Source organism: Aristolochia californica, unplaced genomic scaffold (assembly GCF_029961685.1).
Source record: "Aristolochia californica isolate CCGP_79_NKW_82.1479 unplaced genomic scaffold, dmAriCali1.0.hap1 SCAF_16, whole genome shotgun sequence".
NCBI classification, from domain to species: Eukaryota; Viridiplantae; Streptophyta; class Magnoliopsida; order Piperales; family Aristolochiaceae; genus Aristolochia; species Aristolochia californica.
In genome coordinates, this window is record NW_027181837.1 from 21276844 (window position 1) to 21302379 (window position 25536).

Genomic DNA, 25536 nt, shown 5'->3' on the forward strand with positions numbered 1-25536 from the left:
CTTCGCTTGCTTGAGGTATGACAGTTTCGAAAACTGTTTCATATTGATGCTATCAGCTTCTTCTCACCCAATTTTCTGACGCCTTACGATACCACAAGCAGTCAGCATGACATTTGATGGATAAACAAAGGACCAAAACTTTGAGATTAGAGCGTAATCCTCCACTTCGTTCTAGGAATCATTAACACAAACAACGGGTTGTAGATCCAAATGAACAACCTGAAACAAGGATTCATTTCATACTGTAATTTAGATTCGTTAACAAGCTGATGATAGTGAAGCCAATGCTCCACCAACGTTCTCCAGTAGTCTCTGATCTTCTCTGAATAAATAGTGTCTTTAAAGTGCTCCAATGCACTAAATTTTAAGCTTTCAGTTGGCAACACATTAAAAGAGCTAGAAGGCTGTAGAGAACAGAAGTAAATGGTCTCGCGCTAAGATGTTCAAGATGAAACTCACCAGCACATATCTGCATTGTAATTGAGAACACAACTAGTTCTGCTTGTGAGAATACAATTTATTCTAGTCAGGACCATTGATGGCACTGCTTGAATCGAAATCATCACTTTCTAAACGATGTATGCCATAAAAAAATGCAGCGCTAAGAAAGTGGAACTATGCAAACTATCTTAGGAGCCTGCTGCCCAAGTTCAAGATTAGTTTCACAAACAAAACAAGTATATTTCAGCTAAAGGTGTATAACTTCAGGCAGTAATCTTTATAACAAGTGCAAAACTAATCCTAATAAAGCTTCTCCACGGGTAAAAAGAGCACTAAGTGAATAGTTGAGCAAGTTATACATAAAGAACTAGAAAACAAAAATGAAAACGTAACCACCGGAAAATCTACTGCTCCAGCTCTAAAATTACTCTTGGTAGTTCTTAGGCGGTGGCAGCTTGTGCAGCAAGGCGTTTCCTTGCCTCTTCAATAATAGATAACTTGATACCTTTACCCTTGGGAAGTGAAACCCATGGCTTTGTCCCCTTTCCAATGGTGTACACGTTGCCCAATCGGGTAGCAAATGCATGGCCAGTGGCATCCTCAACGTGAATGGTCTCAAAGCTGCCCTTATGCTTTTCTCTACTCTTTAAGATACCAACCCTTCCTCTGTTTCTGCCACCGGTCACCATGACCACATTACCAACATCAAACTTGATAAAATCAACGATTTTGTTTGCTTCAAGGTCAAGCTTGATAGTGTCATTGGCTCGGATAAGGGGATCTGGGTAACGGATGGTGCGTCCATCATATGTGTTCAAGTAGGGAATACCCTTCTGCCCAAATTGGACAGATCTAACCTTGCAGAGCTTGAACTGCAGTTAAAAGACATTGTTACATATGAAAAAACCCCAAAAAATTAACACAAATAAATTGGTTAGACAACTTAGATGTTTATGCATTATATGTAATAGCAAGTTCCAAAAGTTAAATACCTTAGCCTCCTCATCTTTGATAGTATGCAAACGGAATCGGCCCTTGGTATCATACAGGAGGCGAAAGTTCTCATTGGTTTTTGGGATTGACACCACATCTGAACAGAAATGAAGAGTGATGCCAATTAGTATCACAGAAGTGACAAATTTCACAATAATGATAAAATGGTTGAACTTCAGCTGACTTAAAGAGGAAACAATGAAATTTATAAGAGCAAAGAACATACCCATAAAGCCTGCAGGGTAAGTCTTGTCTGTCCTAACCTTTGCATCCACCAAAATATGCCGTTGCATCATAATGGCTATGACTTCACGGTAGGTGAGAGCATATTTCAACTTATTCCTAAGAATAAGTATCAGGGGCAGGCACTCTCTTGATTTGTGTGGACCAGAAGATGGCTTAGGAGCCTAGCCAAACAAAATAAATGACATTACTACAAGAAACTACCAATGTTGCAGGAAAATAAACCCAATAAAGTAAATCCGTTACTTACAAATGCACCACCAAGCTTGTCAAGCATCCAATGCTTGGGGGCATTCAGCCGCTTCAAATGCTTCTTTAATCCTCTAGCCTGACATGCAAATGAACAAACAGAAAGGAAACATCAGTAATAGCACAACCATACAGGGTAGGTTATGTTCATGTATACCCAATGTTAACTAGATAAATTTTACTCGGTAAACAATTCAGAATTACAAAGCAACATGAACTGAAATCATACTCACTCGTTTTTAGTATTGGCATCTAGCAAACATAGCCAAGTTTCAAATTTCAGGTCTAATAGGTCTAACTGACAAGGTTCAAGAACACCCAATCCAAGATATATCAACTACTCGTGGATCTAATTTTCAGAAAGTTATCTAAATCCCATCAATACTACAGAAGTCAATTAGCACTTTTTGCATATAAACGAAAAAAAAACTAATACCTCTTCCTCGGCACAAAACGAAATGAACAGGCCAAACGAAATAAAGCAATCAACACTAATCAAATACTATATGCTCCAAGGGAAAGTTCAACCGACAGTAACAACATGCAGAAACTTATGCGGAACAAATTCAGGAAAGTTCATGTTCATATATATATGACAGACAATCGCTCACGCTTCGCGCAATAAAAATGCATAAACGCTACACCTTACAGGGACATAGAAAAACATACAATACGCACAAATCGAAGCGTCAAAGGTCATAAACGATCTTCATTTTAAACAAAGCCCCATATGCAAAATCCAAGTTATCTCTTATTATCGAAAAGGTAATGATATAGGTTCTTTAAAAAACCGCCGAACTGGAGATATCAAATTCTTAGAGACATGGCAAAACGATACACTCCCAGACACTAAAGCACAGAAAAACCGCACGTTGCAGAAACTAATCTAAGTCAGGAATCAAGAAACTAAGCACCACAAACTAGTGCTAACAGAAGTAGCTGGAAATCTACTCACCATTTTCGGTTTTCAACTCGGAACCTTCCGCCTTCCCTCGCACCTGAGGCCGACGACTCACTCCCTCCCGCTCTCTCAGAAACACAAAAGCCCTAACTTCGGACTTTATATTGCTGGGCGGAACGAACGTTCAGGTGAAGCCCGAAAGCCGAAACCCTACATGAGATCGGTTCGATTCAAAATGCAAAATTGACCTAAACCCAATTTGACCCAAACCGGATAACCCCAGTCCCAATCCCTACCAGATGGGGTCTCTCAAACACAGATCGGGTTCTGAGCGAATTTTTAATAACCTGAACCTATCTCACAGACCCAATTTAAACTCTCCCGAACATTTCGTGAAGGGTTCAAAATCTAAGCCTACTGGTCCGAATAAGGGGTATAAGTGGTAATAGAGTAAAATAGACGATAAAATAGTAAATAATAGTAAAAATAAATATATTTCTAAAAATATATATATATAACAACATGTTTATAATATTTGAAAATATTAAAAAAATCATATAAAAAAATACAATAAAAGAAAGTTATAATAATATCCTTATATAATTGATAAATGGGTAAACAGATATAGAATAGATATTATTTACCGTATAATAAACTGATCAAATAATAAACGGGTAAAATTATCTGATTATATATATAAGCATAAGCCTTTTTTTCTAGTTTCGTTTGGATGGATTAAAATATTGGATAATCATTCAAGCTTCTGGTTGGTCCAAGGCTTTTTTTTGGACCAAGCAGTCTAAGAAATCCGAACTCAATTTTGATAAATAAGTATACCAATTTTAAGTATCTACTCAATGTCATAAGTGTCTCATGCATTCCGTAATGATTTTATTTAAAATATAAGGTGGATGTAAATAACATCTTGGTTTTTCAATTAGGGAAGAAAACACAAAGAGTAGCACACTAGAATATTTGATTCAATCCATTCCAATTTGTTTCGGAAAAATATTAAACAATATTCAATAAAATGCAAGTTGGTGTGCTCCTCCAATTCTTATATAATCATATAAATCAAATCAAGAAATAAACTAAATCCAATATGATGTAGTCATGAGTGAACTCTTTCAATAGAACAAAACCCTAACTTTGATGTTTATATAGGTAGGGTGTACAAATGTTTGACACTTAAACCCTAGGAGCTTATAAAATTAATAAAATTAATAAATAATAAATCTAAGGTAACAAAAATAATTACTCATAATAGTGCCATGTATAATATGCTATTTAGAGATTAATAATTGCATTAATGGAATTTATAATAATTTAAAATAAAAATTATTTTATATTATATTCTGCACCTTAAAAATTAGATTATAGTCAGTAGACTCTATTTTTATTGATATTGAATAGATTGAATAACTGAGGAAATATAGAAACTCTCCTTTATATCTTAGAGCTTAAATAATATTGAAATTTTATTTACATGTCACTAAATCCAACAGAACTTGAAAATTCGGCGAGGAATAGAATAATGGGAATTATAATTCTACCCTCACTGAAATTTCGCTGCGCGCGAAGCTCTCGCAGCGCCAAACACACCTAACCGTTCTGGCGTCATCATCATCGCAAGCGATCACCTCAGTGAGTCCTCACCTCGAGGAGCGAAAGCTTCAGTCATCTTATCCGCTTTGTGCAACGCCCTTTCCGAATTGGGAACGTACGCGGAAATTCGACAAGGTCGAGTGAGTACCTCTGCGCCAGTGAATTCCCAAACCTAGGCCAGCATAGCCTCGTCGAGTCTATTGAGTTGTTTCGTATGGAGTTCCAAGTGAAAGCAGTCGGAGGAATTGAGAGCTGTTTTGTGTCTCTCCCACTTTCTTTAATTCATGCTCTGCAGTTGACTAATGGGGGTTTTCTGCCCGCCATCCTTGCTCTCGAGCTCCGGTCTCGAAGTGGTGATTGCTGGCACGTGGCGTGGTCGGGCTCCGCATCGATATCTTCGGCAATAGAGGTAGTTTTCTGGTACCGTTTTTTGTATTCCTGAATCGGTTATGGATTTTTTGGCATTGACTTTTTTGTTTGATGATCTGGTATTCTTTATTGGCATCGGAAGCAAACTTGCTCCTGTACGTTTTCTCTATCGTTATTATTATTATTATTTTTTTTTTTTTTTGAATTTTTTTTTTTCCGGTGAGACAGGTTGCGCAACAGCTTGCGGAATGTATTTCGTTACAGGATAGTAGTGTAGTTCAAGTGAAAGTAGTTGCTAATTTGCCCGAAGCTACGTTTGTTACAATAGAGCCCACTACCGAGGACGACTGGGAAGTGTTGGAGCTCAACTCGGAGCTTGCTGAGACGGTCATATTGAAACAGGTAATGATTAAATTTCACACTCACCAGGTGTAGGGAGGCCTTAATTTGTACAACGGGGTCTAATGAGCAATCCCTTATCATAGATAGGAACTACTCTGTTGTTCTGTTAAAGTTGTTATTTGAGTTAATGATCTTTTGAAATGTATGTGAGGCGATAATAAACTAAAAAATATGGTGTACGGAATAAAGAGTACTTAAGTATTAGGTGCAAAAGTTGCAAGAGTGCCCTATGAAAAGTTACTTTTATCGTAGGAAAAGAAGAACATGTGACCACCTTTTACTGACATGAGGATTGATCTCTGTTTTCAAACATAAGGCTGAAGGGCTTGGGCAAAATGGCTTACAATAAATTTGAGACAGTTTAGTTAGTTACCTAACCAAGCTAGTAACATATCTCTAATTGAAACTGTTTAATTCTAATATGGATGTAGTCTTTGTTCTTGCATATCTGCTTCCACATTTCTTTCACACTTCATGCCTTTGTCAAGTGTAGGCTATTTTGTAATTTTAATCATGAATATGTTGTTGCAAGTCTGTATATGTTTTGTACTAATGTAATTTTCTAAAAATTGTAGGTTGGCATTGTCCATGAAGGGATGAGATTCCCTTTGTGGCTTCATGGCCACACTATTGTTGAGTTTCTTGTAGTGTCAGCTTCTCCCATCGGATCTGTTGGTAAGATGAATTTGTCTCCTGTCTCTGTTTGGGGTGATGATGATCTATGTAGGTATTAGGTCATAAACACACACACTCTCTCTCTCTCCCCACATGCTCACTCACGCATATAGAGTGACTGCAGTTAGAAGTTTTGCTAAATATCAAAGTATGAATACCCAAAACTCTGATGTCTTTCATAGTTTTTTTTTTTTTTTAAATAAGAGGAAGAGGAGGCAAAAATAATGCAATAAACACCTTCAATAGCTAGGGTATTATATTTTTAAATCTCACTTCCAGAGATGTGAATTCAGAAGATACAGAACTTGACTTTACAGATCGTGAATTTTGTCAAGAACTGCATAAATCCTCAAGGCTAGTTTTGGCCAGTCGTAACTTATAAAATTTATATCATGCTGTCACCTTCCACTATCACCAAGCAGGGCCAAGTAAATTCCCATCCTACCAACCTCTGTTTCACTATAATGAGACCCCATGCTGTAGAAAAAAAATGGTTACATCCCATCAATCTTATTATGCTCCTAGTATTGGTTTTCAAGGATTGTTTTGAGAATTCTCATCACATTTATCTGTAGAGAGAAAAGATAGAAATTTTTGTTATTAGCTCTAAGATGATAGTTGTGGAAACATGCACTTTATTTTGTTGGAAAATTGGCAGACTGCCAAATTTTCTTCTACCAGTAATCTAGTTAAACACAATTCACAAAATGTTAGGATTCTCAATGATGCTTAAAAAGACGAATTTTTCAAATCTTTATGCAATAATCCCGATTGTTAGGAAAGGCTACAATTTGGGAAATTCCCTGTTAAATATTAGAATATTATGTGTGTATGTGTATCAAAAGTTTGTCTCACTTTTTTTTTGGTATTGTATGCAGTTCGACTTGTGCCGGGAACTGAAGTAGCAGTTGCCCCGAAGCGACGCAAAAAAGTTGTAGACTCATCTGAAACTCAAAAAGAAGAGCAATTAACAGCAAAAACACTTCTGCGCGTGCAAGCTCCACAGATTAAACAGGTTCAAAAATTTGAGGTCAAGGGTTTTGAGATTGGAGTAGTGCTCACTTCTGCTGTGTTTATTCACCCTGAAACTGCTAAAGATTTGGTGTTTGATAACCTTCAATCAGTTGTTATATTTCCAAGATCAACTGTTTCAGAGAGGAATCCGAGTAAAAATGGGGAAAAAAATAGTTTATCTGCCAAAGAAATTAGAGATACTAAAAGACATCTATTTGTTCATCTTCTACTGTCCGAATCAGTGGCAAAAGGACACATCATGCTTCCTAATTCAGTTTGTCTTTATTTATCAGTGACCCAACATTCGTGTAAGTATATACATTGGGTTTGAAATTCTGTTAGTTTATTAGATTTCGCCTAGATAAACTGGTATAATTGCATTTGTTGTTTTGATTGTTTATTGTATAAGCCAATTTTCATTTTCTTCTGATTAATCACTTTTCTTGTTACTGTTTTTGTCCTTGTTTTTATGATTATTATTATTATTATTATTATTATTTGAAAAAGATGTATTTATATTATCAAGAGAAAATTTACAATGGAAGAGAGAGCAAATCCCTAATAACAAGAGTTTGTAGGGTCACTCCCTGCTTGGCAAGCACATCTGCTGCCGAATTTGCAGATCTCGGGATGTGAGACCAAATACAATAGAATAGTGAGGCAATTTCTAGAATCTCCCGAAAGATGTCCCAATGGGGCCATGGGGGAGAGGAGGCACACTCACACCAACCAATGACCACCTTCGAGTCCCCTTCAATGTGAAGGAGACCACTGCAATTGTTTCTGAAAACGCGAAGCCTGTTGAGGAGGCCATGGAGCTCAACCGACGTTGAATAAAAAATGACTAATGGGCCGGCATACGAGAAACACTGATTGTTGGATGGATCCAAAATAACTCCCCCAAAACCAGCAATCCCGGGATTACCGAGAGAAGTGTCATCAAAGTTCAACTTTAGGTAATCGGGTTCAAGAGGAGTCCATTCCCGCATGACTTGGACCTTGGTCGCAATGTGCATCTTTGCCAAGTTGCTCCAGTTATCATGGATACAGGTACCCACGAAGGAGGAAAAGGGTTTCTTAGTTAGAAGCCAACCAGAGATTTGGCCCAACACCCGGTCCGCGACTTTTATTGCTGATTCACTTTTTGCATTGAAACACCTTTGGTTGTGTTTTGTTTTGTATGATTATTACTATTATTGTTATGTCATAATTCCGGATTTGGCCTTGTAACTTAAATCTAATTGACAATTAAGGTAACACCGTACTAGATCTTAACAAAAAAAAAACTTAGTTGCCCATTTTCTAAATTTACATTTATTTTTACTATTTTAAAAAAACTCTCTTCTCCTCACTAAGAGGGGAGGGGCTGTCTTCTTGCCCTTCATGCCGAGCAAGAGAGGAGGCAGGGGTGTTTCCTCCCCCTTCAGAGGGGGCTTCGTCCACCAAAAATGGGAGAGGAGTAGGGCAGCCTCCTCCTCCCCATTCTTCCCCTTTTTTCTTGGACCAAAATTAACGAAGGCTGTGAGTCAAGGGCTTAATGCCAGTTTCACATTTTGTTGTTTTCTTAACATTAAATTGCTAATGGGTCCCCAAAATCTGAATTATTAATAGTTGATAAAAGTCAAAGTCTACTAGCTAGTCGCCAGAAGAAGCGAACTGACTCAAAGATATTGTGATTGGGAAACCATAAATAGAAAGACTAAGAGGGGATGGGAAATTCCATGTTTAGAAAATGTAGTATACAAAACATTGGGTTGAAGAAGCTGTCGACACTAATGACCTGCACCTGCAGTTATGTTGGGAAGGCTATGGTCACTACTGAATTGATCTGTCTTGCATTCTATTTGCATCTCTTTCCAGTTAGCGTGTGAGATTTTAATCTAGAGAAAATTACAAACAAGATAGATAAGTCCAACAACAAGGGAAGATGGTTTCAAATTTAACCGATTCCTCAAATTGGTTCTACAATTGCAAATGTTACTAAAAAAAGCAATAGGAAGGGTTCCCCTCCCCTCTCATCTTGTCGGTGAGAGAGGTGGGTCTCCTCCTCTTTACAACCAAGTCCTTTCTTTCTTATGGAGGAAACTCTTTTTCAAAGATTCTATATCAATTCCTATATGAAACCGAGGTAGTTACCTTTCAGAAAATTCTAATGACAGAGGGGGTATGGTACCTATGCTTTGTTCTTTTGAAGGTGGGAGAAAAGATAAAATGAATTATTGATCAAAATAAGAGTTTGAAACTCATGTAATTAACCTTTTCTGGTTAACCCAAGATAAATTTACGATAAATCTCATTCAATTATGGATATGGTAGCTTAAGATGGGTCACCAAAAGAATTGACTGCGGGGCCGTATGAGGTAGGAAATTCTCAAGTATGGTTCTAAGGGAAGGAAATGACCCACCTATTCCGATTGGGGAGAGCAGGCCATTCAATTTTAATTTTTTAAAATAAATATTTAAAAATATAATGACTAAATTACCCTCCAACTGTATTTGAATTTGGCCATATACGGAATTACGACATCTAAGGCTGTATTTGAAAATTATCCTTATTATTATCCTTTTTACGACATCTAAGGCTGTATTTTTACTACTACTATTGTCTTAAGTCCTTGTAATTTAGATGTTGTAAAACAAGTTCAATTTGTGCTTTTGGGCCTTGCCTGAATGAATCTGTCTTATATTCTAAAGTCAGTAATTATTTCAATGAGCACATTGAGTAACACATATTTTTCATCCCATGAAAGACTAGAATTCTTTGACTGATTGTTGGTTGTGGTTCGAATTTTTTTATGAATTCAGGTATTTTTTAGAAAACAAAAAGAGTTTCTGCACTAAGGTTGAAGCTATTGTTTCTCCTATGGTCTCCAAAATCTTTATGTTAGTTAAATAAAAAAGAAACTTTATCTCTTTCTCACCTGCTCACTGCTCTTCACATAATGTTTTTTAATATTGTATGGCCATTTCTCTGTGCAGGGGTTTATGTGAAGAAATATAAAGCTGTTACCCGGGCGGATATTCCCTCTTTTTCACTTTCTCCTTGTCAGTTTAAGTTGGTAGGGAAAGAAAAGCCTGTAGAGAAGAGTGGAGTGGATACCTTTGAGACTGACAGAACTATTAACAGGAAAAATATTCCTATCAACAATAATTTGATTCTTACTACAAATAAGTCAGATTGGACGGTGCATGAACAGGTGTTTCATGCACTCTATAAAATTGCCAAATCTGAGAATGAAGAAGATGTTGATTCTGAGCATCACAACAAAAAGGGGAATAAGAGTCTGATTAATGCTTGGTTTTTAGGACAACTCAAAGCAATTGCTTCTCAAACTGGAAGAATTGATTTCAGATCAGTGGCTTTAGGGAAGCAATCCTTGCTTCACTTTGAAGTGACGGGACCTAAGTTTGAAATCAATGGAAATAGATCCACAAATTCACCTGTTGATGTCCTATATATACTGAATGCTTATTCTGAGAAGTCCTCTTTAGGGACCCATGAAAGCTTTGAGATTTCTATGAAGGATGAAAATGGGAGTTCTTGTGATCTGGAAAACTTTAGTTTGACGCTTGGAAAACTCGATTTAGGTGAACCCATTTTCCTCACTTCTGTTAAAGAGAGACATACTTTTAGAAGCTTCAGTTTGTCACTCTCTTCTTTGAGTTGGATGGAGGCAGCTAGTTTAGATGTCATTAATCGTAAGTCTTTTCTTTCTGTCAAACATGGTACAATTTTTTCTGGGTTAATTGTTTGGTTTGACTAAATATTCGCAGTCCCATATTTATGAAATTACAATCTGTCTTATGCTCATTATTTTTGTGAAGGGTTGAAGGTGTTGTTATCTCCCATTTGCGGCAAGTTGCGTAGCTCTTTTGATCTCCCTCTACCTGGGCATGTCCTCATTTATGGACCTCCTGTAGGCCTTCTTTCATTTTTATTTTATGAACTTCCAAAAGTTATGTTTTCTTTAGAAGCATTGATGTAAACTAAACCTCAATTTCTCTCCCCAGAAGTGCCAATAAGTTTGCTGATGTGTTAGCTAATTATTGAGTTGCAACATCTTGTTGTGGAATTTCCTTTCCCTAGTTCCTAAATCTTGTAAATTTTTCTTTTTGATGTTATTTTTTCTCTGTCGTACCTTGTGTTTTGTTTCTTTCTTAATGAATTCTCATTTCATATTGTTTGGAAAAAAAAAGGTCCTTAATGTTATGAGCGTTTACTTCAACAATTTATCACTTCATCAAACTCTGAGGTGTTTAATATCTTCAGTGGATTGTTTTTTTTTTTTTTTTCAGGGTTCTGGAAAGACATGCTTAGTCACTGCAGTCGGTAAATATTTTGAAGAGCATGAAGAAGTCTTAGCCCACATGTATTACCCTTACCAGTTAGAAATGAAAATTCTTTATTTTTTTATTTTTTTGAATTAGGGATTCAACATTCTGACAACAGGTTAAAATGGGGCAATTTGTGGAAGTTCTGGATCAAACTGTGCACAATCTATAGTTGATATCTTGCCTTTCGGTTTGTAATTGCTTCTTCAAGTGATTTCAAATGCATAACCATGAGAAAATAATTTCCAACATGACTTCTGCTGATTTTTCAAGTTCCTTTAGTGAACTTTGAAAACCTGGCAGGTTTGATTGGTTAATCATTGATGTCAGCTACTCAGGTTATTTCTGATTTTCAGCTCTGGATTATGGATAAGATTTTTTGAAACTTCTTGAAATATATCTGTTGATCCAGCATCCTATCTGATTGGTTTGCTTTTTTAACTGATTGAACTGGTTTGTCAATTAAGATGATGTGAGTAGTGAAACATCATAGAAAATGAAGAGGGATAACCATGTAATAAAGCAGAAAAGAAAGACGAACTAGATGTATTTGATAGGTTCTGACTTACTTATCTTTAATTGGCAGTATGTTGTTATGCAGTTTATGGGTTAATCCTTTCCTGTTTTGTTCTCTGGTACCAAGTTCCATTGGAGGTTCTATGATTTTCATCAAATCATTGACAAGCCACCATACATAATTTTACCTGGACCAGAGGACTTCCATATGTTGGTGGCTGGTGGAGTTTAAACAGTTATTAAAGCAATATGAGTTGGATATGAGAATAAACTCCAGTTATTATGCTTCTATATCTTACTATGACTTATATTGCAGAATTTTTGTAAGTTGCCCAAAGCTTTCTATAGAGAAGACTCAGACAATCCGTCAAGCGCTTGCTGGCTACATATCTGAGGCACTTGATCATTCACCTTCTCTTGTCATCTTTGATGATCTTGATTGTATAGTTTCATCTTCTTCTGAATCTGAGGGGCCTCAGCCATCAAATTCTGCCTCTATGCTTACCGAGTTTCTAACAAGCATTATGGATGAATATGGGGTATGTATATCCATTGCTTTTGTTTTTCTCCATAATCACCTTCAAAAATTTTATTGCAAACATATCCAAAAGTTTTTATTTGATGTGACCAGTTTCAAATTCTTTCATTATTTATTAGAGCTTCTTTATTCTTTATTTATTGTTTAGGACAAGTGGCAATCTTCTTGTGGTGTAGGTCCGATTGCCTTTGTTGCTTCTGTGCAATCTCTTTCAAATGTCCCTCAATCTTTAAGCAATTCAGGTTCTTCATCTTTTCCAACAGTACACTGTTTGACTACCAATTATTTCATATGAAGGACAGGCCATTAAGTGGTCCTTTTTGCAATTTATCATATTAGTTCCCAATGGCTGAATGGCTCACTTGTCACAACATGGTTCTTTGCAGGGAGGTTTGATTTCCATGTAGAGCTACCTGCCCCTGCTGTTTCAGAACGAGCAGCAATATTAAAACATGAAATTCATAAGCGATCCTTAAAATGTCCAGATGACATCTTATCTGAGATTGCATCAAAATGTGATGGGTATGATGCATATGATTTGGTAAGTGTGCTTGTCCCTTTTCCCGAATTTCATCCTTACAGGTGTAACATGAGTAATTAGGTTTTGCCTCGAACTTTTGATGATTGATCTTTTTCTTGACAAATTAGTCTAGTCATTTAGTTATTCAATGGTCCACCATGCTCAGATAAAATAGTTTGGATTTATGATGTTATGATCGACTAGGGGTTTATGCTTGCTGTCAATCTTATCAGTGGAGTAAAAGTGGCTGAAAATGTGCATTCTGATTTTTTAATAGATCTTATTGGAGTGGATTGTCATGCATAAAATTAGAGACCCTATGAGATGAATTCATCTCTGACACATCATGGCAAATTTACACGAGGCTGGCAACAGAATTTGTTGTTCACATGGATGGGCAATTGAGTCATCTATATTATTAACTTTTATTATTTGATCAATAAAAATTCAACTAATTCTCTTTTATTTGTGAACCTTTAAGTCCAATGAAGTAGTCTGATTTAAGTTTTGAGGATGTTTCTATTCATATATGCTCTCCACATTTGTAGGAAATCTTGGTTGACAGGGCTATTCATGCTGCTATAGGCCGTTTTCTGCCTCCATCCGTGTGTAAAGAGAAGAAAAGGCCTGCTTTATCAAGGGAAGATTTTTTATTTGCCATGCATGGTTTTGTCCCTGTTGCTATGCGTGGTATTACAAAATCTGCACCAGAAGGTGGCCGCATTGGATGGGAGGACGTTGGCGGTCTTATAGACATTAGGAATGCAATTCAAGAGGTATATCTTGGCTGCCTTTTGCATTGTGTGTTTACAAGTGATCTGTTTTAGTCAACATTAGCGATTCTTGGTGTGCTTACTTTTTTAAAAAAATTCACTTTAGTGTGTTTGTCAACTTGGACAGCACATTTTTTTTAACTTAATTTGGGCATCTCATTTTTGAACTTAACTTAAAAATCATATTTTTTGAATTAACTTGAGCATCTCATGGAAAACGTTCCTTCAGTAATGCCTCAATTTTGTTTGACTTGTACATGTTTAATCGATCTCTGGATTTCAAAAAAAAAAAAAAAATCCCTTTAAAAGTCAGCACCAGAAGCAAATCTGATAAATAGAATCAGTACATACTAGTGAATTTAAAGGAAAAGAATATTAAAATGTATATTTTTTCTATAAAACCTGTAGAACTTTCCATTACTCTATTTCTGTTCCCACATTGGGTTTGATGGAAAATGCTTTGGTTTGCTAGTTGTGCATTCTAAAACCATTCAGCAAACTGCTAAAACGGTGAGACTTTTGGTCCAGTCAATGGTGGCAGTAAGTGCTTTGTGTGAGATGCTAACTGTGAGAGCTCATGATACAGTTGGCCTCTTAAAAAAATAATTTGATGTATAATAATCATCGGTAAGTCATAATGTTTGAGGAACCAATTATCCTGCATAATAATGATTTCCTGGTACATGTTCTACTCTCCCATTTGCTATTAGCATTTTGTTTTTGTTCATAGTGTATGTGTAAGTGTCTCTTTCTATTCAAATATAATTTAACATACACTGTTTATATTTAAGTTAGAACATTACTTTCCTGAAAGGTACATTTAATAACTTAAAAAATGTCTGTTGTCCCTAGACATCTGTAGATAACACTATGGTGATGTCCTTCACTAATTATTTGGGGCCTGTTTTCTTTGTTTTGTCTTTTCTGTTATTGAGTCCTAAATATTCTATGAACTCATCACTGAGAGAAATGCTAAGTATGGTCACAGCAGTAAATACTGCTTTGCTAAAAAAGTATATAGTCTTTCTTTTAGATTTTGGGTGGTTTCGAGAATCAGAATCTGGAGGTGAATGTTGGTAGTTGTAATTCATATTTATTTTAGAAAATCATGTCTGCAGCTTAAATTACTGTATCATTTTTTTTATGAGAAGCACTATATACTGAAAGTCTTGTAACATTTAAAATAAGAATATTAGCAATCAAGTTCTTTGCATCTTTTTTTCCATTTCCAAAACTGCAGAAAAAAGAAAAATTTAGATGCTACAAATTCAATAACTAATCATCCTTCTGTTTGCTTTTGGTAGGACAATAATTAGTCTTTTAAATAATAATCGGTGTTTCTACAAATGGTTAGCTACTAAAAAGTTACTGTAAAAGAAGCATTTGTCATTCCTGTCAATACCTGCTGCAGAAGATGGGTGCACTTGATTGAAAACGGTAATTTGCATGATGTGTTCTGGTTGCGCAAAATCTATCAGGTTCAACTTCTTTTGCTATATAACTTGTCAGGATGGGTATATTATGCATTTCTGTATACACAGATTGCAGATATAAGTGCATATTCCTGTATGAAGAAATTCGTCGAATTGTGTCTATTTGAATATCTTTTGGCTCAAAACTGATGCTAATGAAGAACAGCGCTTGCATCAATACTTTACCCTTTTATGTTCCAACATCAAATTTCAAAATGTTCAGAGTTGTGCTTGAGATATCTAAATTAATTTTAAATTCTACTTACTGGCCTGACCGCCATACCATCTTGTACCTATGGTCAATCTTTCGGCTTAGAGTAATAAAGTCATTCTATGAGGCAGAAAGTCTCCTCTTTATTCTTATTTCTTTCTTTTTTTTCTATAAATCGTGTCATACTTGTCAATGATGAATTTCTAAACTTCTGAAGCAGATGGTTGAATTACCTTCAAAATTTCCAAATGTGTTTGCTAATGCTCCTCTACGGCTGAGGTCAAATGTTCTATTGTATGGGCCACCTGGTTGTGGGAAAACACACATTGTTGGAGCTGCTGCTGCTGCTTGTTCTCTGAGGTTTATATCAGTGAAAGGGCCGGAGCTGCTCAACAAATATATAGGTGCTTCTGAGCAAGCTGTAAGAATTCTTCTTGGTTTTCTCTATTGTAGTAATGTTCTTGTTTCTCATCCAATAGCAAATGATTCTCATAATCAGGCACTGGTATTCATATGCCATAAAGGACCAATTTTGAAGTCTCCTAATTCAAAATATTGTAATTTCAATGAGAATTTAACTGCAAATACACTAGTTTTGTGTTATTAAAAGAAACTGAAAATTTAAAATTGGCCTCTTAAAAAAAATCATGGGGTAAATAAAAAATTGAAGATGATTTGGATGGCTGACATTTTGGTGGCATGTGAGTCATTTCTGTTACATAGTTGTTCTTTTTGGCGGGGTTACAACTGGATCGGATACTGCCTTGATATGAATTCCATTCGGTAGTCCTGATTATGAGATGGAAGTTCTAGAAAAGTACCAAGTGCTTCATAGTCAACTATGGTGTTGGACCAATGGTAGACTGGCTCCACAGGAAATACGTCTGATATACTTGGGGGATTTTTCACCATGCACTTGCACTCCACCCAAACACAGTCATCCACTGAAGGAGGTTCCATAGAGTGAAGAATCTGGAGTGATAGGACTAACCTTTTCTCTATCACTGTTTTTCTTCCTTTTTATCCAAGTTGAAGATAGTCTAGCTCCTAGAAATCCATAGTCTATAGGCTTTAGGATTTCAATATATAGAACTAACCTTTTGTATGACACTGCTTTTTTCCTTTTTAATCAACTTGAAGTTCTTGTTCCTAGAAATCATACTCTAGAAGCTTTAGGACTCCCACATTTCATTCTTTTGAGATATACAAGGAAAAAATGTATATTTTGATCATGCTTTGTTATGTTTCTTCAAATGCAGGTTCGAGATATCTTCCGAAAAGCAACCGCTGCTGCTCCTTGCTTACTTTTTTTTGACGAGTTTGACTCAATTGCACCGAAAAGAGGTCATGATAATACTGGAGTAACTGATCGTGTTGTTAATCAGGTATTTTGGTTGATGACCAAGTGAACAACCTCTTAGTTCTCCTCGTGCAAGTACCATGTTTTTGTAATTTTATCTCCAACAAAATGACCTCTGCCTTCATTTTTCTCCAGTTTTTGACAGAACTAGATGGCGTTGAGGCCCTCACTGGGGTATTTGTTTTTGCTGCCACTAGGTTAGCCCCACTTTGATTGCTGCTTTGCTAAATTAGGATTGTTGTAGAATATTCCATCAGTAATTTATCATAGCATTGGATCTGGTTGGGATGCTATTCTATTTACTTGCTTCTTTGATTCTGGATTTGTATTGACCTTTAAATATATGCAAAATAACAGTCGACCAGATCTGCTTGATACTGCTCTTCTGCGACCAGGAAGGCTTGATCGGCTTCTGTTTTGTGACTTTCCATCATGGCATGAACGAGTTGACATTCTTACTGTTCTCGCTGGAAAGGTAAAATCCATTTAGATTGTATTTTCATTTATTTATTCTATAATCCAAGGTTTACCCCAGTCATTGACCTGGCGAGGAGACCAGGTTTGATTGAACTTGGGTAAATCAGGTTTGACACAAGATGGCATCATATAACATCCTCGTATTCCTCAAAAATTAAAAATAATTCAGATCAGGGAAGGGGCTTCTTTCCTCATCTCAGGAAGGAGAGATAGGGAGGCCTGCCCCCTTCCCCACTCTCTTTTTGAATGAAGGAGAAGGACTCCACCCCTCCCCTCCCTCTCTGTTGCTACCAGTGGGGGAGCTCCTCCTCGACTGGTGCAGAAAGAGAGAGGAGTGCCCGCTTTTGGTGTCGCTTGGGAGAAAATTCCCTGATGCAACAAATTGACCTGACTGAATGGGCTGGGTCAACAGCTCAAACAGGCAGACACACTCTGGTCAACTGGGTTTTAATCCATTTCTGGGTCTTAATAAGTTTTGAACCAAACAAGGGACTGGATCCAGTTGAACCCAGTTCAACCGTTATTTTATTGATGAAATATAATGTTGTTAAATGCATATCTTTGCTCATTCAAAACCAAAATGTGATACAATATTATCACAGATCCGATTACCATATAAGAAATAGATTTTGTTTTTTCAAATTACAGCAATTTTATTACAGATCTGCAGTGCCTTATGAGAAAATAAATTCATTTTATGGAAGTATGTATTAGTTGAGTTCACACAGATTATGAACTTCAATAAATCCGAAGGGTAACCCAAAGCCAATTTTTCCTTGTTTATGAAGATGATAATATTTTTAGAATTGCCATCTCTACTATGGTTACAATGTTGCCTTTATTGTTCTGTTTTTTTCACTTAAAGAAAATAATAAAAATAGACATCAAGGATTAGCAGAGAGGAGTGGCTAATGAGTTATTGGAATAGGAAGAAATAACTGAAAGCTGTTAAATTTGAGTTTGGTGATACATACAATATTATAATTCTTTCTATCTTGCTATCTTTCATCTTACCGTATGCATTGTGATAGTTGGTCTTAATCTTTTGTACTGTTAGGTCTGCATCTAGTAATAACTGTATATTGGGGTGACAGAAAATACCTTATGCCAATTTCTGCTGCATTTAGTTACTTTTTTCATGTTTCAGTAATTTTTTTGCTTGTCCGAGCAATTTTTCTTCTAATTCTTTCATGTCAACCTTATTCTGCTTCATTGTTGTCCTACTACTTTTTCTTGTTGTTGATAATTTTTTATAAAAAATCTGCTCCAAGAGGATTCAATCAGAACATCAACATATATGAGAAGTAGTGAACGTAAAATGCTGAAACATTGACTCTAGTTTATACCTGTTAGAAATTAAGGGTATTGTAGACATGTCCTATGCATATAATTATGTCATTAGGTCCTCTTAGTTTGAGTTATGTCTTAGAAGGGTAGAGTCTCTAATTTTGTTTAATTTCCTTGTCTATTATGAGCTGTATAAGTTGTGGAAGGTATGAGGGGGCATTCTAGTTATTTTCTGTAATTCCACTTGACTTAATAAATGAGACTACAGGGTCGATTTTGACTCCTATAATGACTGCAGTCTCTGTGGCAGTTCCTCTCTTGATTTCTCTTTTCTTCTCTCGTCCTTCTTCCTTTATGTCATACTTCTACTTTGCTACAATACCAATCAGTCTCTCCAAGAGGACATGCATTTTGAAAGCAATTTTGTTCGACCTATTTTTATTTTCCTTTTTAAAGTACACTTCATTCCACCTCATCAGTGTCAAGTGTATTCATCTTCCATTTGGTTATACTGTTTTTTCCTTTTCTTAATAATTGATTGAATCAAACAACATCAACGCATATGAGAGGCAATAAACATGAAGGCCTGAAACATGTTGAGTCTAGTTGTATTGGCCTGTCTCTCTCCAAAAGAACTTGCATTTTCAAGTCTTTCTATTACTACAGTCTTACTAAACTGGTCTTCTTTTCCTTGTCCTCATTGTTTGGTCAAATCTCTTCTACAAAACGTCAAATAGCTACTTTGGCAGTGCTAGAAACATACAATACGATAGATTAGGTAGATGGACTGATAGATACATCAGTCGATTGATTGATAGATGCAGTGGTTGATTGTATATGTGTGACGTCATCAAGAGAAGGTAAAGACTGTTTTGTCTTGCTATTATTGTTGTATCAACCCTCTCTGGGCTGGTATTTGTAGATGCTTCATAATGACCTTAGCACTTATTGCTGCAATAATGATGTTCCTAATTTGTATCCTGCTTTTCCATGTGCTCAGCTCCACTTGGCCAGTGATGTCAAACTGGAAGCTATTGCCTCCATGACTGATGGATTTAGCGGTGCTGACCTTCAAGCTCTTCTCTCAGATGCTCAGCTTGCGTCTGTTCATGAGATTTTGGAAAGTGAGGATGGTGACGAGCCAAGAAAAATGCCAGTTATCAATGATGCACTTCTGAGATCAGTTGCTTCAAGAGCAAGACCATCTGTTTCTGAAGCTGAAAAAAAGCGGCTTTATCGTATTTATAATCAACTCCTGGATTTAAAGAAGTCTGTAGCTGCACAGGTATATCTTTTCTCTTACCCATTTTTTGTCAATAGCACAGCATCAAGAAAAGTACATGCCGGCATGGCCGATATATGGTTGCTAGTTCTTGCATATAAAGTCACTCTGCAAAGTCTTAAATTTTTTATCCATCATCTTTGTAGTCATTAACCTTTTCAGTATTTTATTTATCACCATGTTAGACATGGTTTTTGATCCTCAATATTATTTAGAAATCTATGATTTATTATCCGTGTTTATCATATCATGCTTTATAATTTCAGTCAAGGGATGTGAAGGGCAAACGTGCAACCCTAGCCTAAGGCCATGCTTTTCAAGATCCACAGCAACAGCTCCTTTATATTCTTTGAAAAGGTAAAAACACTGGAGTGGTGCGAGCTATAGTCTATCCTTTGCTTCTATACTTTCTATTTGGAGTGATTTTTCATGGGCTCATTCAACCGGTAACTGGCTAAGAGATGGCTGCTGTCCGACAGTCTGGAGCCATTTTTTGGTGAGTACAGGGTGGTTCTCAGTCTATGAAAATGTTTGTTGAAGCCCAGATGGCTTTGACAGGAACTGCATCGCCAGTAGCCAGAAGCACTTCCACAGTGAAGCATCGCGAAGTATGGGCTTCTTTTGAAGAGGATCAGTGAAGGTACTTGTATAATGTGATTCTATTTTCATTATATTTGAGCTGAAAATCCTTTAACAATGTGATATTCTTTTCTCTTTTTCCTTTCAAGCCATTCGTGTTAGAGTGTGTACTGAAGGCCTAGAAAGTGAAATGGAGCATTGGAGGAAGATCAATGAGAGACATTAGAAAAACAAAAAGGAAAGATTGCTATTTTGATTAATTTTTAAGGAAAGGAGTAGATCCTTGATCAAACCAAAGGTTACAAAAAATGGAGAGAACCCCTTTTTTCCCTAAATCATATAACATCTTAATTAGGATAAAAAAACCTTCAAGTAAATGACTAATTTATAATTCAGTGCACTAGGCAGTGGACAGGTTGAAACTCCAAGTAGTTTGGTTTGGTGAGTTTCATTAAATAGTAGTTATTAGTGCCAAGAAAATGGTAGAAAAATTAGGTTTGTATGTCATTAAATCCACTTGAATTTGGACATAGGCAATATAAGTTACATAAAAATCTTGATTAGACTCAACTATACACAAAGAACTCTTTGGCATTTCTTTGGCATTGCCGGTGCCTTTTCTAGGAAATGTTGGAAAGACATTTTTAGTAGAAATGCATTTTTAGGGATGATTAGGCCCTGTTAGTGCCTTTGGTTGGAAATTTATATACTAAGAAAAATTAGAAATGTTTTTCCTGAGATACATATTTTCAAGAAACCTTTAGATGAAATCTTATTAGTGTCTTACTATGAAATTAGATGGAAAATTTTAGATTTTTTAAGGAGAAAATAAATAAAAATTAATAATCAATTTCATACATTACCATACTTATCCGATAAATTTTCAGTAAAATAAAATATCCAATACAAAATTACCATGAAAAATTGTCTTGTGTTGAAAGTATTACAACATCAATTATCAAATACTTATTTAATATTTTTTCATACAAATTTTTGGCCCATCTTGGTTAGAAAATCTTATTAGGAAAGTTATATAATTTTTGTGGGAAAACTTTCTAGCTAGAAAAATGTTTTCAGGAAACAAAAGGCATTAATGGTATCTGGAAATGTATTTCTACTAGAAATGTCTTTCCACCATTTCCTGGAAAGGCATTAACAGGGCCCTAGTGTTTCTTGTTTCCTGGAGCTGAAAATTCTTATTATGAAAATAATATAATTTTTCAAGTAAGATTTTCCTTCAAGATGCACCGAAAACTGTATGAATTTTTTTTGAATAAGTATTTGATAATTGATGTTGTAATACTTTTAGCACGAGGCGATTTTTCATGGTAATTTTGTATTTGATATTTTATATTATTAAAAAATTATTAGATAAGTATAATAATATATGAACATGATAATTAATTTCTATCTATTTTCCTAAAAAATGTACTAATAGGTCCATTTATTTTTCCTTAGAAATTTTAAAAATTTTCCATCTTATTTCCTTGTAAGGCACTAATAGGATTTTATCTGAAAGTTTTTTTTTTTAAATGTACTATCTTAGGAAAAATATTTTTAGTTTATTTTCTTGGGATATAAATTTTCAACCAGGGGGACTAATGGGGCCTTGGGTTTGGGAATTCCAACTTAATTCTATTACTCTATTATGTTTAATTATACTTTTTCAAGAATACTTAAACATTAAGAAAATAGAATATAATTTAATATATTAAAATATTACATAAGAACTCATCATGTTAGTACATATAAGAATTAATAGACCTCATATAATATGACAACTAATATAAAATCATAATAAATATTCATCATTTATTAAAATAAATAATTTATGCAAAAAATAATAGTAAACATATAGTTATTCAACTTATGCATGAAACAATCAAAATTAAAAAATTAAGATAGTAAATTTGTGATTCAAATTAAAAATATTTAAAGTATATAAAATAAAGTGTCATATGATATAAAACAAATATAAGTTTTTCATAAAAATAAGGGTAAGATTTTTATTTATTATAAAGTAATCTTATATTAATAAAACCTATTTTGTAAAGTACATATTCTATTTATATTATAATAATATAATTATTATTATCTAGAAAAAGATCAATAAGGAAACAAAATTCGAAGCTTTTTGTTTTTCTAGTCAGGTTAGCTTGGAGCCTTAGGGTGACAATAGGATGGGTGGAATATAATTCGACTCATTTAAGTGATAAAATCACATTAAGACATGTGGAAAGTTGGAGTGGGATTCATTTTACCTCCGGAAAGTAGATCATCTAATTTCTTAATAAATGGATGAAATTTAATTCCACTTTTCACAAAGAGAATCCACTTTCTATCTCTTATTCTTTAGTCTTACAGAGGAGAAAACCTCTTGACATAGTAGCGATAGGCTTCTGTTTTTTTTAATTATTAATTAATTAACATAAAATATTAAGTTAAATAAATTATAATATTTTGTAACTTAAAATATGTTGATAATAATAAAAAAATTATAATTATAATAATTTATTATTTTTAGTTAATTACTTAAAATAAATTTATCTACTAGGTGATTATTCATCATTTATAGGTATATTAATTAAATAAAGTAATTACGAATTTAATTCAAATTTATATTAAATTTAGATTATGTTATATAATAACAATTTATTTGTTGTAAATTAATATAAATATAAATACGATAAATGTAATATTTTATTTTAATAATTTAATATTTTAATTAATTTGGTTCTTAATTATTTATAAAAATTAAATTCACGTTATTGCATTAAATATTATTTTATAACGTAGAGACTTAGTGTAACCAATGGTTGTATAATTTTTATTTTCTTATAAGAGTAACTATATGAAAGTAAATCGCCTTACATTCACTTTGATCTGCACCTCCCACCCCTCTCCCCTCTTGATTTTGTTTTTCTTTAACACGACGGGTTGCTACGAGTCTACACCCGGCTCTACACAGGTTTTGTGCAGACAAACAACAGGATAACCATCTGGAGCTCCTCTCTGTTAGACTTGATATCTAATAATAATAAAATAAACATCATAGAAATATATATTAAATCCTCCATAATTCTCCTTATCATGAGAGTCATATGTATATATCATATAGTTGAAATAATAAGAATAAAGAGAGCATACCTTTCATCTTGAAGAATATAAATAAAACTTGAAGTGCACAGGATAACCTTTGATAATTCATTTATAAGTGATAATGCAAATAGCATTTGCCTCACTTGTAAGACCATGGAGGAATTTATAGATTTCCAAAGGGTGTGGCATTAATGACTATTCATAAGGATACATCTTCTTAGGAGAGATACATCCCCTCAAGAGAGATACATCTCCTTATTTCCAAGGGATGTGTCCACTACGTCAATATAATCTACCTCTATAGGGGGATGTGCTAGCCATTATTTCCTGTATTGAATATCCAATGACAAAACATCTAGAAGTGGGTTCCACGCCTATAAAATTATGGTAATTTTATTTCATAAATAATATATTTGAAACCATAATTCCAACAAACTCCCACTTGGTTTAAAATCCATTTCAAATTCCGATTTTCGAAAAAACATGAAAAATAAATCTTGACACATAAAACCAAATCCACACTTGTTTAATTTGCAAGTTCAGCGGTCTCCATTCATAGCATACTTGGACCTGAACTCAGGGTAAAACTCTGTACCAGTTCGAGTATTAGCCACTAAGGTAACTGCGCCTAATCAGTACCATATGCCTGAATAATTTAGACATCCAACCCTAACTTCCTATTAAGACCCTTCCATATATACATACAAATATATACCTAATAGAAAAGCTGGACATCAAGGCATCTCACCGTCCATAGCATACTCAGTACCTGAGGAGCTCAGGGTAAAGCTCTATACCCACATGAGTATTAGCCGTAAAGGAAACTGTGCCTATGTAGTCCCATTGGCCTGGACAATTTAGATATTCAACCATCACTCGCTATTGAGACCCTCACGTATACACGTACAAGTGCATACCTAATAGGGAAGCTGAATCTCAAGACATACACTGAGTACTCATATTATCACACAAAAACATATGCATTCTTCTTTCAAAATGGTCATTCCATGGAATATAAATTACAATGTCATGACATAGTATTACAAATCATTGAGACCACAATGCATACAAAACAATGTTCCCCCACTTGGTCTCATCAATTATAAACAAATCAAACCTATGTTCGCCACATGGAAAGTGAAACTGGTCACGAGAAGACACTTGGTTAGTGGATCAGCTAAGTTGTTCAGAGAAGATATCTTATAAATAACAACTTCCTCCTTCCTCAGCATGTCTAGTATGTAGTGGTATATCCTTTCGATATGTTTAGCCTTGGAGTGACACTTCGGATCTTTCGTGATAACAATAGCAAATGTGTTACCACAAAAGAGAGGAATAGGTTGCTTCACACAGTCTACCACTAGAAGACTTCGTAAGAATTTGCGGAGATAGACAACCTCCCTTGTAGCTAAGTGCATAGCCACATATTCTGCCTCCATGGTTGATTGCGTGACATAGTCTTGCTTCTTGCTTTTCCAAGAAATGGCACCTCCGCCAAACATAATGATAAAACCGGAAGTAGACTTGAGGGTATCAATACATCTTTGATAATCTGAGTCGGAATAACCAATCAATTCTAACTTGTCCGCCTGATAAGTCAAAACATATGACTTTGTTCGTTTTAGATAGCGCTTTACCCATTTAACCCCTTCCCAGTGAGTGAAACCTGGATTAGCCTGAAATCGGCTAAGAACCCTAACAACATAAGCAAGATCAGGTTTTGTCCATATAAGAGCATACATAAAACTCCCCATAGCAGAAGTGTATGGATACTTAGATTTGTCCAACTTATCTTTGAGGTGAGAAGGACAATCCACCTGACTCATCTTTTTAGTGCTATCATAAGGTACTTTACCTTGTATACAGTTGGACATGTGAAACCGATCCAGAAGAGTGTCGATATACTTCTCTTGAGACAAACTCAATTTTTGCAAAGTTCTATCCCGTAGAATTTTAATGCCAAGAATATAAGAAGCTTCCCCAAGGTCTTTCATATCAAATGTCTGAAACAACCATGTCTTTATACCTTGGAGTAACTGAATATCATTCCCAACTAATAAAATATCATCTACATATAAAGTAAGAAAGGCAATGCGATCTCCCACTGTTTTGATATAAACACAGTGATCTTCAGGATTCTGAGTAAAACCATACGCTGTAATTGCTTCATTGAACTTGATATTCCATAGTCTTGAGGC

General features: G+C 35.1%; 2 protein-coding genes across 3 annotated transcripts; one reads left to right on the forward strand and one right to left on the reverse strand.

Moving 5' to 3' along the window:
- Positions 1 to 660: 660 nt before the first annotated feature.
- Positions 661 to 2979, reverse strand: LOC137953388 (small ribosomal subunit protein eS4x). Its single transcript, XM_068800763.1, has 5 exons — positions 2882 to 2979; positions 1928 to 2005; positions 1661 to 1841; positions 1434 to 1531; positions 661 to 1313 (listed from the first exon to the last, which is right to left on the reverse strand). Exons 1-5 carry the CDS (start codon positions 2882 to 2884, stop codon positions 882 to 884), a joined length of 792 nt encoding a protein of 263 aa, XP_068656864.1. The 5' UTR covers positions 2885 to 2979; the 3' UTR covers positions 661 to 881.
- Positions 2980 to 4428: 1449 nt separating this feature from the next.
- Positions 4429 to 20499, forward strand: LOC137953670 (peroxisomal ATPase PEX1). 2 transcript variants are annotated; one of them, XR_011112406.1, is made up of 18 exons: positions 4429 to 4841; positions 5030 to 5203; positions 5779 to 5878; positions 6757 to 7200; positions 9872 to 10591; positions 10718 to 10809; positions 11189 to 11262; positions 12057 to 12279; positions 12427 to 12520; positions 12665 to 12819; positions 13347 to 13574; positions 15475 to 15675; positions 16514 to 16639; positions 16750 to 16811; positions 16972 to 17089; positions 19379 to 19663; positions 19927 to 20017; positions 20206 to 20499. XR_011112406.1 is itself a non-coding variant. In XM_068801132.1 (17 exons), the coding sequence occupies exons 1-17, from the start codon at positions 4647 to 4649 to the stop codon at positions 19963 to 19965; spliced, it is 3330 nt and encodes a 1109-aa protein (XP_068657233.1). In that variant the 5' UTR covers positions 4429 to 4646; the 3' UTR covers positions 19966 to 20499. The 2 variants fall into 2 exon arrangements, 1 of the variants encoding a protein (XP_068657233.1); XM_068801132.1 differs by having other exon boundaries at positions 19927 to 20499.
- Positions 20500 to 25536: the final 5037 nt, after the last annotated feature.